At 41.1% G+C, this 19,819-nt stretch overlaps 1 protein-coding gene across 9 annotated transcripts in view; it reads left to right on the forward strand.

The window, feature by feature from the left end:
* The window catches only part of ECT2 (epithelial cell transforming 2), a 65,020-nt gene that overhangs the window by 40,084 nt on the left and 5,117 nt on the right, over positions 1 to 19,819 (forward strand). For 6 of the 9 annotated variants that reach the window (XM_087933462.1, XM_087933464.1, XM_087933463.1 and 3 more), the window contains exons 17-23: positions 588 to 669; positions 2,555 to 2,633; positions 7,056 to 7,175; positions 11,829 to 11,967; positions 14,020 to 14,174; positions 16,848 to 16,982; positions 18,782 to 18,928. In XM_087933462.1, the coding sequence (XP_087789588.1) occupies positions 588 to 669; positions 2,555 to 2,633; positions 7,056 to 7,175; positions 11,829 to 11,967; positions 14,020 to 14,174; positions 16,848 to 16,982; positions 18,782 to 18,928 (857 nt within the window). The remainder of the gene's footprint in view (positions 1 to 587; positions 670 to 2,554; positions 2,634 to 7,055; positions 7,176 to 11,828; positions 11,968 to 14,019; positions 14,175 to 16,847; positions 16,983 to 18,781; positions 18,929 to 19,819) is intronic. The other 3 variants (XM_087933468.1, XM_026705682.2, XM_087933467.1) reach the window with 1 other exon arrangement.

The raw sequence follows: 19,819 nt of genomic DNA on the forward strand, positions 1-19,819 counted from the left end.
GTTATAAAAAGAATGTGCTTAATGCAAAGACCCGTAATTGCTCATTAAAGCTGACTTTAAAAGCACATGGTAGAATATTTAACTGGGAGAGAGAAATGATGGTAAAAATCAGTTCATTTAAACTTTCAGAAGTACATTTAAAAAACAGGATTGTTTTATTCTAGAAAATGCAGGCCTATTGCTCAGTGGAAAATCATGTAATGAATGTCCTTCTTTGTCTTCTCTTCCCCTTAAATGTCCTGGACTTTTTACCTGCAATTGTGCACTCACCCTAATTGTTGTGTTGTGTTGTGGTCTTCCCAATGCTCAAAGTGTCCCCCTCTCTCCCCGTTGGGAGTGAGATCAAATTGCATTTGGTAAATATTTCCGTTTTCTGCCACTTAGGAAAATAAGTGTATGCCTTAAAAGTCAATAGCTGAACAGCTAAGGTTGTAAGATTTCTGCCTCATCAGCACTCTTAATTTCAATGGCTAAACTTTTGAATTCAAGTACAGGGATTTCTGAAGCGACAGACTCTCAGAAATGTCCATTTTTAGGGCATCCTGTGGCATGCTGTTATGCACAGTTGCTCTGTTTCAATCTTGCAGACCTCAAGAAACACACCGCAGAAGACAATCCTGACAAGGCCACCCTAGAGAGCGCCATTGAGTCGTTAAAGGAAGTGATGACGTAAGTCCGATGACTCTAGTTGATGCTAGTCTCAAAATTAATATAACCCATGATTAGGGATGCTCAAAACATTCCATTCTGTGTGCGGAACATAGGACTTTGAGGGGTTGGTTCAAAATATTGGGCGTTATTTTGTATTGAATATGAACTGGAGAACAGAAGGCAGAAATGAAATGTCAAGCCGGAAAGTTGGGGGGGGGGCGCAGGGAAGGGGGAAAAAAACCCCTAAGACTGGGAGTTTCTTTGGTGATGGTATATGCAAACATTGTCAGCCATGGGAAAGAGGAGAGAGAAGATGGGCAAGCTGGTGGATATACTGAGCCTGGATCACTGCAGGAAGGAATGGACACGCTGGCCACTAGTGGAGAAGAGAGAGGGTGGGAGGGAGCGCTCTTAGAACAGTGTTCCCCAACCTTTCCGGCTTTGCAGACCGGCATGTGGGGGGAGAAGGAATGGTTCCGCGCCAGCAGCTGCCTTGCATGCACAGCTCCATTTGTGCAAGAGGCAGGCTCACGCACCCCCTGCTTGCACAGATGGAGATGTTCGCATAAGTGGAACTACATGTGCGCATGCGCTCGCCCTCAGCTTCTGCCTCCTGGCTCCAAATGGGCCATGGCCCAGTATTGGGTCACAACCTGGGGGTTGGGGACTTGTCTCCTAGAAGATTGAAAGTGGGCGGACCGGCACAGAGGCCAATTGGGGATTTGAGAGACCTGGGCTTTTCTATTCACCTTGAAAAATCACCCTAAACTCCTATCAGTGTCAAGGTTCCGAGTAATGAACCCAACCAATTCAGCAACTCCGAGACTTCAGACTTTCTCAAAATAACTGCTTTATTGAGTACATCATTTCGGCACGATTGAAATGCAAAATCAGCTCTGGCTATTTCCCACGCTTCCAGCATAATTAAAGAATAGGGAGCTCCCTCCCTCCTCGTCACTGGTCACATTGTCCAATTAGGCGTTCTGGCATCTCTTTGGTAAGCTCTTCCAGTCTTCGGCCAGCACCTGTTGGGATGACCTTGGTTCCCACAGGATAGTAGGTTGTTGATGTCTGGTCTGGCATTCCAGAGCTCCGTTCTCTCCCCAAAATGTGTCAAGCTCAGAAACAGAGAAAATGGGCGGGACAGGCCTGATCTGTTTCGAAGTTGACGATAAAATTTTGTGTTGAGTGAACGACAAGAACTAATGTGTTCTGGATTTTGTTTTTGCTTAACTATAGCCAACCCGAAATGGTTTTATAGGACTTCCAACCCTTGATGGCTTCAAATCTAAAATTGCGTAGTTTTTATTTCGTGCCTACCCTTATAAATTACCTTGGAAGTAATATGCATTGAGTTCATTGCCTAACATGCTATATGGAATGCATCAGAAAGATCTGGGCACTGATAACTCCTACCTCATATTTTAGAAGCTGTAGGTGGTTATCATTTTGATATTTGTGAATAGCTTCTAACTAGTTCTGTCCAAGTAAACCTTAGAGTCAGGCTGAAGATAAGGACCTTAAGTTTTCCTGGAAACTCACAGTTTCTAATCTCTATCCTTTAGTGTAATGAGGGATACCTTATTTCATAAAAGCTTCCAGTTAGTCTTGGGGAGAATATCATTTCTTAAGATGCCAGGATATGTTTTCTGTATAAGTTGAAGGAGTGAAAGCTGAAAAATAAATAGTGAATGAAATCAGCCCGATCAATGCTGAATGATCTGTTCCATGGAAGGTTCATTGAAACTCATATTTTAAAATAGAAAAAGGAGAGCAGCCAGGGAACTTAATCTTTTTCCACCAGCTTAAAGAGTTTCTCAAGTTTGGGGCCTGTTGTTTTCTGCATTTATATTTGTCCCACATTTTTCACCGGCGTTTTCCCAAACTTTTTTTCCCCTTCTAGACATATTAATGAAGACAAAAGGAAGACTGAAGGTCAAAGACAGATTTTTGATGTTGTTTATGAAGTAGATGGTTGCCCAGTAAGTAATGGTTTAGCGCTCCATTATATTTTTAAAAATACAATGGTGATTTTGAGCAAAATGGAAAGAAGTGCATGATTCCAAATTTGGCATTTTGAGAACAAGTGGGGGACACCCACAATGGTTGCCGTGGTGGTTTAACAGATTTAACAGATAATCAGAGTTGGAAGGGACCTTGTAGGTCATCTAGTCCAACCCCCCACCCAAGCAGCAGACCCTACACCATTTCTGACAAATGGCAGTCCAATCTCTTCTTGAAAGTCTCAAGGTGATGGCACTCCCACAACTTCCGAGGGCAAGCTGTTCCATTGGTTGATTGTTCTGTCAGAAAGTTTCTCCTTGTTAAATCTCTCCTTGTTCGGTTTCCATCCATTATTCCTTGTCTGGCCTTCAAGTGCTCTGGAAAATAGCTTGACCCCTTCCTCTCTGTGGCACCCCTCAAGTATTGGAACCCTGCTATCATGTCTCCCCTGGTCCTTCTCTTCACTAGACTAGCCATGCCCCATTCCTGTAACCGTTCTTCACATGTTTTAGCCTCCAGCCCCCTAATCATCCCGGTTGCTCTTCTCTGTATTTTTTTTCCCTAGACTCTCAACATCTTTTTTATAGTGTGGTGAACAAAACTGGATGCATTGCTCTAGGTGTGGTCTTACTAAGGCTTTATAGAGTGGTATTAGTACTTCCCTTGATCTTGATTGTATCCCTCTGTTAATACAATTTAGGATTGCGTTGGTTGTGGGACGTGCCTTCCTATTCTCGGTGTGTTTTGCCAAGTGTTGGGAGGGAGCAGATGCCCAGGCCATTGGTTCTTTTGGATCCAGAGACAAGGAGCACACCAGTAAATTAAGGGATGCTAAGCTTTAAGGAAACAGATTTTAAAAACATAACAATCCAAACAAGACAATACCCAAATTGGTTACAAATTACCAGGACAGTCGTGGTATTCTACCAGTTCGGCCTAGTTCTGCCGAGCCAGTAGCAGCGATGAGCAGTGGAGACCAAACTGGTTCTCTCTGCCGCTCTGCTATTGGGCCCACCTGCCTGCTTGGGCTCCCATACTCACCTTTATCCTCTGCTTTTGAAGTGCAGTTGCTTTGCATGGCAGCTGCTGAAGTGACCAGGAGAGTGCAGGCTTGCAGGAGGTGAGTTGGAACGCCTCTGCGCCTGTGCAAAGTGTGAGTTTGGTATGCACGCATGCAAAGCGCGCCCACCAAGCCACACCCACCGAACTGGTGGTAAATTTTCTTGAATCCCACCACTGTACCAGGAGCATCTTAATAATGATAGCAGAGGTACCCTTAGGGCAGCCAGGTTCCACAGTACCCAATGCTAGGTTCTGTATAGAAACTCCCATCAAACAACCATAACCTCAAGGTGTTTTTTCAAAACCTAGCACCATGACGTCATGGCCCTGCTACAGTCAGGAGTCTGCAAGACTTGACCTTTGATTGGGTGGCACTTGGGCTCTGGGGTGGGAATTGAAAGTTTGAGGTTTTTACAGGTTTTGCTGCTATGTGAAAATTCCAACTCCCCTTCTATTTTATTCGGCAAGCAAGAGTGGGAAAAAAAGAAGCAGGTTAGCTTAGGTATGAGCTCCAAACCTCTAAACCTTTCTTAATATGAAAAGGAAATCAAAATTATGTAATTAAACTCCTCAAAATAATGATATTCCCCGTTGCAACTGCACAGTGCTGTGCATATGCAAAACTCTATGTGGAAATGCTAGCAAACATTCCTCTTGTCTGGCCCCAAAGCAGACTCATTTTGCTTGAAGAACTGTGGCCAGGACTCCTCAAATGCTACTGCTTGGGAGGATGCACTTCCCAAAACAACTGACCTTATCTGCAAATGGCATTGATGGGAGGAGGTTCAGCATGGTTCAGAGACACTCCTGCCACTTCCTGCTTAATGACTTGTACTACTTGGGTTATGAAAACAACTGGGACAGCCTGGATTGCCATTGCTGAGCAATGCGGTCATCTGATATTGTGCTTCGTGGCTGCATTGCTTGGTGATGGCAATCTTGACTCCACTTGCTATTGTAACTAGAGGACTATCTATAGTTCTCAATAATCTAAATGTCATGGAGAGTTGGGAGCCTTTGAAAACCTAGGAGTAGAGTGGTTTATGCTATGGAAAATAGCCTAGGTCTCCAAACTTTCCTCCATTTCCTCCAAATGGAGGCCTCTTTGAGAGGTCTTCACTGGATGTCAAGAGGGTACTTGGTAAAATTGAAGTCTTTTGCTGTTTGAACTTTTGTTGGCCATTGCTAGCCTTTTGAATTGAGTCAAAGGTCTATCAGTAGCCAATGCAGCAATTTTGGGACCATTTTCACCCTGCAGGAAAAGGGCTGAGTCACCAGCAATCTTACTGTCAATCTTACTGAAGACGTAGATTTTGGTCCATCTCCAAAGCCTTCCCCAAGTAGAGTATAATAATTTAGTTGACTGGTGATCGAGATGTGAATAACTAACACCAGAATGTTTAAGTCCAAGTAAGCTTATAAGTAGGCAACTTCCAAAGTTGGGGGAAAGGCTCCCCATGGCTTTTACCTGTTGTTTAGGTAGCGTGCCTAAGTCAAGAGGAGACCCAAGTCGTACTCTGGAGTTCTGCAAATAGAGCCCAACCGAGAGCAATATTTTTAGATGTTGACCGAGGAACAGTAGCTATGTCTTGTAGGGATTCTATCTAACCTTATTTTTCCATTCAGACAATAAAACAGCTACCAGACGCTGATTCAAGCTTTCTATGGCACCTTTAAAAATCAGATTGATTACAGCAGGATACAATGGATAAATCGTCAGCATGGCCCGGCTAATAATATACAGCTGAGTTTCATCAGTATTCTGAAGTCAATTCATCTTCTATTGATGCACCCCAGTGGCTTTATTTCAATGTTGATTAGCATAGGGGAGAGCACCAAGCCCTTGGGTAACCACGGCCTTGACATCTGTTGCTCCATAGTGACAAGCCAAAATTGCCTACTCAGGCGGGCAGAATCAATGCAGAATAGTTTCACAGTTGAGCAAAGATATGGTAGTCAATGGTTTCGGAGCAAAGGGTTGTGCTTCCTTTTCAATGAAGTTTGTCAACAGAGTGGCCAATGCCAACCCAAACCCATATCTGGGTATGAAACCCCGGTTTCCTCTAGGATTGTCTTGATCTGAGCAGCCACCACTTTCTCAAGAACCTTCCCGTAAAACTGCTGGATCCAGGAAAGCTGCTTCAATTTCCTTGAAGGCAGGTGGTGGCATTACTCCTTCTTCAAATAAGTATTAACATTTCTCTGATTGCCAATAACTCATTCCACCTGCCTGCCCAAAGAAGGGTTTGGATCCAAACTTATTATTGTGGCCTGTTGGCCGCTGGCCCCTCCAGTATCCGAATCAGAGGAGGAGGCATGGGAGTCAGGGTCAGCATCAGGGCAACCTGGGGGCTCCGAGGGGGAAGAGGGAATGGAGCTGGCAGAGAGAGAGAGAGACATGAGCGGAGCCTGGGCCATCCGTCAGCCCTCAGATGGAGAGTCAACAGCTCCCAGGTCTGGAGGTGGCTGATGAAGAAGAAGACGAACAGATGGGTCCAGTGCCTGATGCAGGGATGCTCAGAAGGCAAAGAAGGGGAGAGCAGTGGAAAGCCGCGGGTTGATCCTGGGGAAGGAAGAGCCACCACTGTTAACGAGGCCCCACCCTAGCTCTGGGGATTAAAGGCAGCGGGTGGAGATGAATAGGTGTGGCCAGAGGGACTTGTTAGCCTGCGAGAGAAACTTTTTGCCAGGGTTTGCTGGCATTCCTAATGAATCTTTTGAGTTCACGTTAGAGGGTTTGTCGTGTTTGGGGAGCTGCTGTGTTACACTGCAAAGAATCCCAGGCTCAGTAAAGTCAAAAGAATCCTAGATAATTTAAGATCTACTCTTGCTCACTATGTTAATTTCTGTTGTAGAACATTTAGCCCAGAACAAACGCCATTAACTTTATCGGCCAATCAGTAAAATTGTCCTGCGAGCCTGCAGGAATCTTACCCTGCTCATTGTTCCCCGGTTTGACGCAGGTAACTATTGAAGTCTGCTTTTTCCACCATTATCTGTAATCTTTGGACATGTTGGACCCACCAGCTCTATTAAATCTCCCCACTTTGACTCTTCCTGTTCTCACACTTTAGGGGTAAAGGAGGGGAGCCCCCACCAGTATTTTCCAGCCCCATCCCTGGGGTCCAAATCCTGAGAAATCCAATATATTCCTTAACCTAAGAATGAGACTTTATTCCATGTGCAAGAGAGCCCTTATTAGGTGGTGCGCTGTGCTGCAATAACAATTTGTGTGTCCTGTGATAAGCGAAGATTCTCTCTACTTTTTATCATTATTTCTTGGTGATGCAGCAACCTCCCAACTTCTCTTTTTAATGAGCTTTTCCTGTGCCCAATAGGCTAACCTCTTGTCGTCTCACCGCTGTCTAATTCAGCGCCTGGAAACGGTTGCACTTGGGGATGACCTCTGTGACAGAGGGGAACAGGTCACCCTTTTCCTTTTTAATGACTGCCTGGAGGTAAGTCTGCAGTGACTCATTTGGCTGTGACATCCTGGAATGACTTGCAACTCAGAGGAATAAATAACATCCAAACACCTGGAATCTGTGAAGGGCAATTTGAATGTCTTTTTTTTTTTTTTTGTCCTCTGTGGAAGGCATTGTGCTATGTGTAACAGTCACTCAGCCGGTAAGGACTGCTGGAAAAAATGGTCACAGAGACTACTTTTTTCTCTGCGGTCTTAATGCTTTGTAACTTAATTCTGGGCATTGCTGGGAAAGCCAGGAGAACTTGCTGCTGCTGCAACTTGCTAGAAGCAAGGAAAGCTGTGATCAGAAGGAAAAGTGAGGTATTGTCATCAGAGTCATTAAGGGCGCCTTTCAGTAATTCCTCCTGGCCAAATGAAATATGTTTTCACTGGCCTCTTCGATAGCATGTCAAAGTTATTTATTTAACAGGTTTGCGTAAACCCCCTTCGACAAGGTCTCAAAACCCACACTAAGCATTGACAAATTGGAAGCTAGGTTCATATCACATGGGAAGTCCAAATCAAACTGCTGTTACATGGATCACACTGAGCTAAACTGGCTTGTTTACATGTAATTTATGGAAGGAACTATAGTTGAGGGGGGTTTGTACATTATGGTAAGACAAAACCAAACAAACCACAATGGGTGTACTCAACCCATGAATTGCTGAACTACGATAAAAAGTTTACTTTTTTGAGCTAGAGCAGAGGTCTCCAAACTTGGCAACTTTAAGACTTATGGACTTCAACACCCAGAATTCTGGGATTTGAAGTTGCCAAGTCTGGGGACCCCTGAACTAGAGATCATAATAATTACAGAATTTAATCTGATCTAGCCACCTTCGTTTGCTTTTTGAGACTTTAGGTGGCAGTTTATTCATAAAGATAAAACGGCTCTCTTTTACCCCTCAGATGCAAACAGATTCACTGGAAGTTTGAATTCTGCCTCTAACATTTAAACAATGTACTGGGTTCGTCTCTTAGAAATTGTACCAGATGTGCAGATTGTGTCAGTTTGTGTAACTCTTTATCAGCTTTAACTGTATTCAGCCAAGCTGTCTCTATTCTGTGAAATACTTTCTGTGCATCAGCTGTTCTGGAAGATGCTTGGTTTCCATCTGAACATGTAGTTTTGATAGACTGACATTTTTAACACCTGATTCATCTGAGAGAGTGGGTTTTCCTTAATTTCAGAGGGCTCTAAAAATATTGTGTTGTTCTGATAGGCTCTTGGTAGCGGGATTGAATGCCACAGTGTTTGTTTGATCAAAGTGAATGTATTCATCGCTCTGTACATATAAGAAGATATTTCCACTGCATGATCTGCAATTTTTATTAATATATATTGAAGAAAGCATCCATTGCACTGATTCTTGAACAGATGCCTTAACCTGATTTTTCCAACAAATCTCCCAACCCAATGGGTCTCAACTACTTTATATATACACGTATGAACCTGAAAAGAGACTTGACACTCTTCAAGTTTTGTTGTCCTTCTCTACCCTAACATCTACTTGATGCCCAACAAGCCGGAGAACATGCTAGATTGGTTTTCTCTCTTCCTGGTGAATTGATGGATCATGATTTACACTAGTGTAATTCATTGGTGTCTTGGTGGTATTTACAGTTCTGGCACTGCTTCAGGCTCTCAGGACATTGCCTCAGCAGCCTGTAAATTCTCATGGGACTTATTTGTGTTTAATGTGAATCAGTAACAGGTCTATGTCAGGTAATTCCGTTTTGCCGCTTCTTGGGCTCCAAAAATGCCCACACAAGCAGTTATAAACAGAAATTATTGTTGGAAAAATACTGAACCAACTAATCAAGTTTCAGAGGCTTGAGTCTAGCACGGGGGAGGTCATAAAACATATGTTCATTATGGTCTGTCCAAGTTGCATCATTAAGGATATATAGCCTTCCATGCAAATCTGCCCTAAATAGTCAAGAGTGAATCTGAACCCAATCCTTCCTCTGTGATGTTAAATACTTCAGCAGATGGCCCATTGAATTTTAATTGCCAGGATCATAATACTGTATGTGTAGGTTGGGTATACTGGAGTTACCAGTTGAAAAATTCAGTTACCTGAGAACCTCAATGCTCATTTGGGCAGGGAGCCCCTACCTTTTCTTATTTTGTTCTAAATATCAGTCTTGCTTTTCTATGCCACTAAAGGCTGCCATGAGGCTAGCATAAAACCTAGCTCAAGTAAAATGATAAAAGCAAAAACAATAACATTGATGAACAGCTGAAATAGAAAACCCAGTCAATACATACCTTTATTAAGATTACCAAAAATATGCAGAAGTATGAGTTCTTTAGTTAAAACACGTTTATTTGTCTTCAAAGCTGTTAGATCCAGAGCTGTTAGAGTAGCATCCATATGGCGCAAGCCTTGTTCTTTATAACAGAAATTACACATTGGAGAAGAAATAAGATAAAAAGCAAATTCAAATATCCGTTTGTAGATTTGAGAGATGTAGAGTAGATTTAGTTGTAAAGTTGAAAGAAATTGTTTGGGGGGAAAAGAGAAGGCAGAAGGCATGATCCTAAGCATTGGGACAGAATACCCTGGTTCTTTGTTGCAGCTTGACAAAATGGCTGCTGTGAGATATGACTAACTGAGAGTGGAATATGGACTTTTTCAGTCTTCTAAAGACAAATTATAAAAGGAGTACAGCAGTTCTCTTGGGGCAGGCCACGTAACAACCTGGATGTCAATAGCTTCTCTGCGGTGGATGAATATAAAATGAGGTGAAGTGATACATGTAGTAAATTTCATAGGGGAGGAAGATACCTCAGGGAAAAGGCAAAATAAGAATTAGAAATCTTAATTCTGCCAATGCTGTTTTGTAATCTTCTAAAGCATTTGTAGCTCTTAGTGTTTTCAGCCGTTTCTAAGAAGCAATGGGGTGATGAGGATGTCATCACTGTGAACATAATAGCAAAGCACAAGGTGTATAGAGTTTAATAGGTTCAGACAGCATTCGATGAGATTGAAGTCATGATTCTGTGCTTTCTCCTGAACTAGAAGATACGCATCTAAGAAAGATATTAAGCTCTTTTTATATCCCCTTATAGTACAAAAGCCATCGCAAAGCAGCTTATCTAATAAATCATAAATTTTATGGGAAAGTATTTAATTACATTTAAGTTAGACTAGAAACCTAGACTTGAGGGACTATTAAGATCAAGTCCTACCACTGCTTAGTGAATCCATATTAAAGCATTTGCCTTCGATGATTGCCTTATCAGATATGACAAGGGGAGCTCATCCCTACCCTAAGAAATTGAGCCTGATCTGCTTTTAATCTAGAACTTTTTTATTCACCCGATGCTCAAATTCATTTTGGAATTTAAGACTCTTGTTTTGCACTTTGAGATTCTGAAAACAACTCCTCCACAAATTCTACCATCTTTTAATCTTCGTGATATCCGAAGCATAACATCCAGATTCAGCCACAGTTTTGTTCCATATAGTATCAACCTTGTGAACTCTCAAGCTTCCTGTTTCTGCTATATATTCAAGATAACAGTGATTCATATTTATATGTATTAATATGTTAGGGTGTAAGTATATACATACGTATGTATATAGCATAACTACATGTGTGTTGTGTGCATGTACATTTTTGAGAGCATTTCATTTTTAATGTGTGCCAGAGTGCCCACAGGCAAAAAAAAAAAAATGATGATCATTCCCTAGTTTCTGTTCTTTATTTCCATTCTCTGATTATCCTTTTTCCAGTCCTTGAACCTATTTGAATGTTTCTTGAAGCTACTTGTCCTAGAGATGGATAATAGGTGAAACTATCATTTCTGTGATTTGGGGCCTGTATGTTCCATATATATTCAATAGTTCAGTGAATTAAAGATTGCAACCATTTTGTCCTGAAGTATATATTTTAGTGCTGTACATACTTTGGGTTCTATACATTTACTGCAAATCAGTTGATTGTCAGGTTGATGCTTTTAGGCTGAAGTTCCTGTGCCTGTAAAACTATATTATTTGATTATAGTTATTTCTTTATCAAGATGGCCGACAATAGTATTGCAAGCAGCCAGAAGAATCTTCTGTGAAAGTGCAGGTTTTGTTATTGGGCATGTTTGCAGAGAATTACCATGAGAACTAGGCCACTGGGTATCCTGTTGCAAGACAGTATGGTTTGCACATCCATTGGCATATGCTCAGTGGGAAATGGATTAGGTGAACTGTAGTCACAAAAGCCTGGATGGCAATAGATTGCCTAACTCTGCTCTCAGATAATTATCTTGCCCTCCAGACTCTTGTCTGCTTGCATAGACTGGATTTAAAAATGGAAGAGATATATTTAATTAGCATTCCCTGATTCAGTGCTCTGCTACTGGCCAAATGCAGCTTGGGAACACTTTGTGAGTACAAGGCAAAGGAGAAGAAGAAGGCAGCATGCGGTGTTCAAGAGAACATAAAACCTCCAAATTACTCTCGTAAAAAGAGGGGGCTGCCTGGCATTTTGAGAAGAAACTATAAATCCATATGTTGCGATTGCTTAGGCTTTTTTTTTTTTTTTTGGAAAGCCACCGTTGGCTGCAAGACTTGCCATTTTAAAAGGTGTTTGTGGATGTTGGAGCTGCTTTCTCACGGAGGTTTTCTTTGGTTTGTGACAGATTGCAAGGAAACGGCACAAAGTCATCGGTGGCTTCAAGAGTCCTCACGGCCACACCAGGCCACCAGCCTGCCTCAAGCACGTCATCCTCATGCCTCTGTCTCAGATCAAGAAGGTACTAGACATCCGAGAGACAGAAGGTTAGGATTTTTTTTTTCAGTGAATTGTGGGGCTGGGTGTGTGTGTGTATGTGTGGAGAAGATAGGTTTTCAACCCCAATCTGGTGACTCTAGAGACCTCCTCACACAGTGTTCAGACCGGGGAAGACTTGAACCAACACAAGGAATGATTGCTTTGACTGCTGGAGGATTTGGGCATGGCTGAACAGTGAGATCTCTTCCAAAGAGGTTACCTGGCAGTCAGGGATCTGTAAATAGCCATTAAAAGGAGCAGAGAGAGAAGACAGTCAAATGTCAGCTTGTGAACTTGAATTTGTAGAAAACCATTCTCAAAGCTTTTAAAGTGCACAGCTCTTGCATTTTCTTTTTCGATGCGCTTTGTTCAACGTTTGTCTAAAAATAAAGCATCTCATGTGGGTGTATTAACCTTTAAGAACAAAAGGTTTATATGACTGGCACTTTAATCTTAAGCAGCAGTTGAGCCCACATTCCTGAAATCTTTTAGTAGGCAGATGCAATTCCCCCCCTCCCCCCCCACCCCAGATTATGGCATTTACATGGCTGTAAACCTTGCTAAAATCAGTTGCTGGAGAGACAGCAGCCCTGGGACTTAATTTCCCTTGTTTATACTATCACTTTACTGCAGCAGCATCCTGTATCTTGGGAAGATTACTTTTCGATAATTGGAGAAAAAGTTGCTATGAGCTAGTTTCCTCCAGCCCACCCTCAGTGCATACCTAGAAAATAACTGGAGCTGTAAAGACAGTTGCACAGTTCTATGCATTTTTCTCTCTCTTCTTTTGCTACTTTCCTTCTTTTGCAATGTGCTATCCTGAGTGAAAACGAATCGAAGTATATTCCTGTGCTTGGGAACATTAATTAAAGCCAGGTTTTCCAAGTCGAGTTTGTTGGGTTTATTTGGAGTTGGGTTGAGGTGGTTGTCAGAAAGATAAGCCCAACACAAGGTTGGTGAGGAGGGGAAAAAACTGTATATGCCACCAGAGCTTTAGAAACAGTAGATCAACCAAAAAATATGGGAAGCTCAATGCAATAGAAGACTCCTGCTCCTAGGCTGCTAATTGAGCTCTCTGGCCAAATCTATGTACAGTATATACCTTGCCTCCTAGAAAGCAAGAAAGGTAATAGGTTTTATATGAGTACGAAGCAAAAGAAAGTCACCTGAAGAATAGTGAATGGTTGGCAGCATTGTTTGGCTGGTTACTTTTCTACATCTGTAACTTTAATACAGTTTAAAATTCAAGCCATGATTGTGGAAAGCGGGCTTTTCTGAAATGCCGTATGTCACAATAATCCAGTGTTTCTCGACCTTGGCAATTTTTAAGACACCCGGACTTCAACTCCCCAAATTCTCCAGCCAGCAATACCATTATATTACTGCAATCTGACTGTGGGAAGAGAGTGGATGTTCTCAAAGGTCTGACCTCTGTCTCTGAAGACATGTCAAATGCAGCTATTTTGAATTCTCCACGGGTGACTCTTTGTGGTGGCTGAGTGTGTAGATATTTAGCTTTTACATCTTTATTCTACTTACGTGGCTTTATATCCCGCTCTGTCCCTTGAGACTCTGTCCCTTGTCTCAGCCGCTGCAGGTTTAGAGTAGCTCCATAAAACATTGTGTGGCATTATTACCGCTTAATTAGCTTTTAGTCGTTTAGTTTTCAGTGGCTGGAGAAACTACCCACTATACGCCCCAGAGTTGGGAAATTCTCACAGGAGTGGATTCTTTTAATAGCATTTCTTTTGGTCTTTGAAGCCCAGTAAATTAAATTCTCTGGTGGCACAATTCTGCTGCACTGGAAAGCAATTGGAAGCTTTCAGTAAGCCATGAAAATGAGAGCTTGTACGGGGAAAGGCAATTCAGCCAGATATAAATATACAAAGAGGCAATTATATATTGATATTGCTTGCTTGTTAATGTTCAGGACTATAAGTGTTAGTTCTTACCTTGGCTTAATGATCTCTGCAATATTTTCTAGTCCATGTTTTCTTTCCTTTCATTGTTTAAGATTTTATTTTATTTTATTTTTAAAAGGACATTTCTTTTCTCTACAGACTGCCACAAAGCCTTTGCACTGGTTGTACGGCCGCCAACGGAGCAAAGCAATCTTTTGTTCACTTTTCAAATAACAACTGAGGAACTTCTCAAGGAGGACTGGCTGAAGATGCTGTGTCGGCATGTAGCGAACACCATATGCAAAGCAGACGCTGTAAGCACTTGAGATGAGTTTGATGAGAGGCGCATATTGTAGAATGAGTTCATAGAACAGGTGACCTCTAATCTTGAGGGCTGGGAATCCCTTTTGGGGTTTCTAGAACATTTGTGGGTATGCTCACCGAATGGCTGTTCCGAGGAGACAATGGAGTGCAGAACAACTTGGGAAATTAGAGAAGATGGCAAGAGTGTCCCAGTACTTTTCTAGCAAATAGACCTAGTACTTACTTTTCTGACATCATCTCCTTGCTTTTTTGCCTGGAAAAAGTTCCCAATGAAGCATAAGGGAGCAGCTTCCCACCCCTTCATTTCCTAAACGTTCTTAAGGAGGTCCACATGAAACCTAGAGTCATTGGTGGGATTTATTTATTAAGCCTCAATACACAAGGAGTATTGCTACCCTCTCCTTGCAACTCTAGGCAGTTAAAATCCAGTTAAATAATAATAATAATAATAAAAGATACTATTCCTAAAAAAAATTGCAAACTTTGGGAGATCTTTCCACTCAAATACCCTGTGAAACAAAACAGTCTTAACAATTTTTTCTGAAGATTGCAAGGAACACATTTACACTCTTGAAACATGATATTCCAGGAGGGAGGTAGAATACTTAAGGTTTCTCTGAATACCCCCACCACTTTTCCTCTCTCGACTGGAAGCTTATTTCTGCTGGACAATGTAGGGCAAACAAACTCTACCTTGTAGACTTGATCCTAAAGCTTGGGCTCTGGAATGTTTGGGATTTGATTCAGAAAAGGTGCTTGAGAGCAAGAACCAATGTGGCACCTGTCTGGGACTCATTGAAGCAGCCACCTCTTTTTCTTGACTTATATTGCTGCCAAAGAGGGACTTTCCCTACAGTTCCAAAAATAAATATGGCTGCTTTAATGAGTCGCAAAGCCGTGCCGCATTCACACTCCTGTAGATTCCTGTTCTGAATCAGATTGTTCTGAATCAGATTGCCTTTAATCCAAATCCAAATTATGCTTGAAGCTGGTGCTTTGCTTTCTAGTATCTTACTGTCTATTTTTTAAAAAAAATTGAAAATCTTAAATCAATTGCAGCAGGATCCAGTAGGCATCAAAGAGTATGTTGCCATGCATATTGTTGTCTCCGGTCATCATGTTGAGAACCCCTGGATGATCTGTGTATGACAACTAAATGTTATACACAGACTTATTGTCGCCATAATCCAAGTATATTGGCAGAATTCTAATGAGTACATTGGCAAATCCTGTTCATGCTTTGAACAGAGGTTAGCACCTGCAGATTATAAAACGCTCCATAAACCAAGAACCAGCTTATTATGGAGACATTATTCCCAAATGGTACAGTAAAGCTTTTTAGGTAACATACTGGCAGACATTGGGTTAGAAATATAAAACTTGAATGCTGCAAATTAATAGCACAGAAGCATCCCCACTTATGGGCCTGTTTTATATGCCAGCCTTTGTGGTGTGAGGTAAACTCTTGGCACAGCAAAGTTTCCTTTTCAGGAAGCATTTGCGCCATAATTGTTGACTCTGACAAGATTCTTCTTGAGAAAGCGGAGAGCTGTTTGTTTACATTCCTTTTATTTAAATATTCTGATATTTTTAGTAGTTTAGAAATTATTTTTTTAGCTGCCATATTTTTGATTTTGTCCAAATGCATGGTAAAAAAGTATGTTGAATAAAATTAGCAGAGCTTGTGCTTCTGAGATACCCACTTGATTGATCCGGTTCTTCACATCAAAGTAAATAATATCTGTTCTGGAAATAAAGCGAATCAGGCATTAAAGTATTGTAATATAACATATAGAGGGACAATTAGGCCTAATGGTTAAGGCTAGAAGCTGGGGGTTTATGAGTTTTAGTCCTGTCTTAGCCATGAAAGCCAGCTGAGTGACCACACCCTCAGTCCAAGACACTCACAAGGTTGTTTGGGGAAAATAGGAGAAATAAGGAGTATTAGATGTGTTTTCTGCCTTGAATTATTTATAAAAAATAATAAAGGTGAGGTAGAAATTACAATAAAAGTGTGAGATGTATTGGTGGGTACATAGGGAAAGAAGGAAGGAAACAATATTTAGAATGCTTGCTTCTTTTGTCCACAAAGTATACTCTGTTACTTATGGCATATTTTATGATGCAGTGGTAAGTGAAAGTCACAGATATATTATGATCCATTGAGCTCTCTGAAGTTTTCTGAGCACATATGAAGCAAAAAAATAAACTCTTTTAGACATTCTGATAATATGTAGGTATCTAGGTTCAAGACGAACCTGATGTCAAGCTGAATTAAAAATAGAGCCTAGACACATTTTCTACTTCAACCCGGCAAGTCACACTTGTCCTTTCTGCTATGGTGACGCATGACTTATCTCTTTTCTAGCATCATAAAGGAATCTTGATTTCTTGACTATATGTGGCTCGCATCCTTTCTCCTAGAAAAAACCAAACCAAACCTTTGTTTTCTCAAATTACTTGTCCGCTATTCCCACAAGGTGGCAGCAGAGGCTTAAAACGCAATCTCCCCCCCCCCCCCCCATTTGCCAAATAAACAGTGGAAAGTGTCTATATCTCTACCATGGGAAGGTAGGCTAGTGAACTTTAGGGAATTAAGAAGCCCTGGGTTTTTGAATGTGGATTTGAAATTCAAGATGGCTTTTTTCTTTTTACCCTTGAAGCTAATAGTTGAGGCTTTTTCCTGCCAGGAAAATCTTATTTATGCAACTGATCCTGATTCTATTGAAGTAAACACGAAAGATGTGGATAGTACATTGAGTAGAGCATCACGGGCCATAAAGAAAACCTCGAAGAAGGTAAGAGGCTTAGCTTGAAAAGGACTTTTGTCCTTGAATTCTAAATTGAAGGCACAATTCATTTCCCAGTAAAATGATATAGACTGCCTTATTTTAGCTTTCGTGCAAAACCCTGCATCACCTTCCTGCCATAGTGTGATGTCAGAGTCTTGGTTGCTTAAGAGAACCCTCTCCTGCAAAAAACCATATACTCTTAACATAAAGCTGTTAAAATCCCAGTGAGACCTTACTTTTTTTAAAAAAGAAGCAGTTAAAATCATTCTCGGCAAGACTCGCAAGGCCTGGTTTTTTGATCCCACAATGATAAAATACAGGTCTTTAATATTTTCCATTTAAAAATGATAACAATGAAAGTGGCCCTGGTAACCATATATCCACATATCCCGCGCTTCTGAAGAGATTGTGAGTCTTGCCTACTAAGCCATGCCTACTCTTTATTTCCTATAGGAAAATGATGCCGAATGCAATAGAACAGAAATTGGTGCAAGTTGAACAAATGGCCTGTAGAATAATTGGAAAGGGTGGGGCAGAGAACAGAAAAGTTGCAGAGACCTGACATGGAAGGAAAAGCTTTGAGCTGAATGGCTCAGCCTGAAAAAAGAAAGTTTCTTTCAGAGCAGGGGTGTCAAACTGGCGGGCTGGATGTGTCATGCGCAGGCCATGCCCACCCCAGCTCCCTGAAAGGGAAAAACAAAGCGAAACATCATGTGACGGCAACGTAACCCGATGAGTTCAACCCCATGTTTTAGAGCTTTTCACCTGCAGTGCTTTCTATAAGCAGAGACAAATCTGCTGCTATTGCTTGAGCAGAGAGGCAATTCTTATTCCCATATTTATTGTTTCCTCTTTCAGTGGGGAAATGACTTCTAGGTAATGTTGTGTGAATACACAGGTAGTCCTCGATTTACAACAGTTCATTCAGTGCCCATTCAAAGTTACAACATCACTAAAAAAGTGACTTATGACTGTTTTCACACTTATGGCCGCTGTGGTGTCCCCACGATCATGTGATCAAACACTAGGCAACTGGCATGTATTTGTGACGGTTGCAGTGTCCCAGGGTCATCCAATCAACTTTTGCAACCTTCTGAGAAGCAAAGTCAACAGGAAAGCCAGATTCACTTAACAATTGTGGCAAGAAAAGTTGTAAAATGGGGGGGGGGATTCACTTAATGAGTACCTTGCTTAGCAACAGAAATTTTGGGCTAAGTTGAGCTTGTAAGTGGAAGACTACCTCTACTGATCTTTTGCTAGCCTTGCAAACCTTAGAACATTCTCATTGTCTCATGAAGCATTGCTTGGATATAATTTCACCAATTTGGGAACCCACAAAACTTTACACCCTGTGTTTCCTTCCCTACTGCTTATTAAGAGTTTTCTTAGTCACTCTTGAGAGTAGTAAAATAAACTAATAGTAATAACTAATAGCTGAACTAATTCAAGCTGGGCTGTTGAAGGATTGAAGTTGAAGGAATCTCTGTCCTATGCACCTCCCTCGAATTTGCACAAGGAATGTGAAATATAAATCGGTAAAACAAATCAATATCTTAAAAAACTAGTAAATCAGTCCAGTAAATCATCTGAAAACCTACGATAGAGCTGCATGACAGCTTTGCCTGGCAAACGAAAAGAAAAGGAAATTTGAAGTTGCAGTGTGTGTAACCTGAAATGAGATTACAACGTTCTATGAATCATAGTGTACTTAAAACACCACACAATTAATATTTGGAGCCAGTTTAAGTATCTAGCACAACTTACTTGTTTTTACCTATCCCTTTTTCCATGCCAACATTTTGCAGGTTACACGAGCGTTCTCTTTTTCCAAGACCCCAAAGAGAGCCCTTCGAAGAGCTTTGATAGCCCACAACAGCGTAGATGGCAAGAATTTCAGCACCACTAATGAAAGCTGTTTAGGGGGCCGCCTTGCCAGTACCTCATCTTTAGCAGTAAGTGACTTGCCTGGGGAAATCGGGAATGTATGGATACTATGCTTATTGGAATATCGGACCTGATGATATCATATATTTTAATTTTCTGAGGTTGTGCCAACTATTGTGTTTCCCTGAAAATAAGACCTAATGAGTCTTTTTGGAGCAAAAATTAATATAAGACCCAGTCTTATTTTTTGGGAAGCACAGTATCTGGTCAGGGTGGCTAGAAGATAATGAATAAAATCCTCAGTAATAAAGGCATATTTTCCAATAATATCCAGAAATAAAAAAGCAGGATGGATAAATTGAGATTGATTTAATAGATGTCAAATGAGAGATTTTGAGAAAACAAATGTTTTCAGAGTATCTGAAAAATTTTAAAAAACATTTGAACAACTGGATTGACCTTCTAACATATCATGACATTGTTTGTGTAGTTGGAATTTAGAAATTTGACAAGATTGTCCAAATGTTACCAACATGCCATATAAACAGAGGCAGTGAGTCTTGCCTTTCATCGCTGGTTTTGCAGACACGAATTTACACGTGTGAATGCACAGATGACTGTATGAAGAACCTGTTACATGCCAAAAACAATTTGCTAAAAATATTCAATTTGAACCAAGAATTTGGGGAGAAGAATTTTTCATTAATACAGTTAAAAAGAATTTGTGCTTGCTTTAGCCACAAATTAACGCAGAAGCCTGTGATGGCTGACTTTCCCGTTCCCCTTTCCCCAACCAGACCAAACTTTATATTTTTTGCACGTGAGATCATAACAAAATCATGTTAAAGAAATTCTCTTAAATATTAGCAGCTTAGTTACTTCAGCAGTGCTTCAAGGGCAACAGATTCTCCTTCGTTCTTTGCCTATTTACTTCAAAGTCTTGAATGGATTTTTGATGT

The sequence above is a fragment of the Pseudonaja textilis genome, chromosome 4, assembly GCF_049901715.1.
Source record: "Pseudonaja textilis isolate UNSWEBS1 chromosome 4, rPseTex1.2, whole genome shotgun sequence".
Lineage (NCBI taxonomy): Eukaryota > Metazoa > Chordata > Lepidosauria > Squamata > Elapidae > Pseudonaja > Pseudonaja textilis.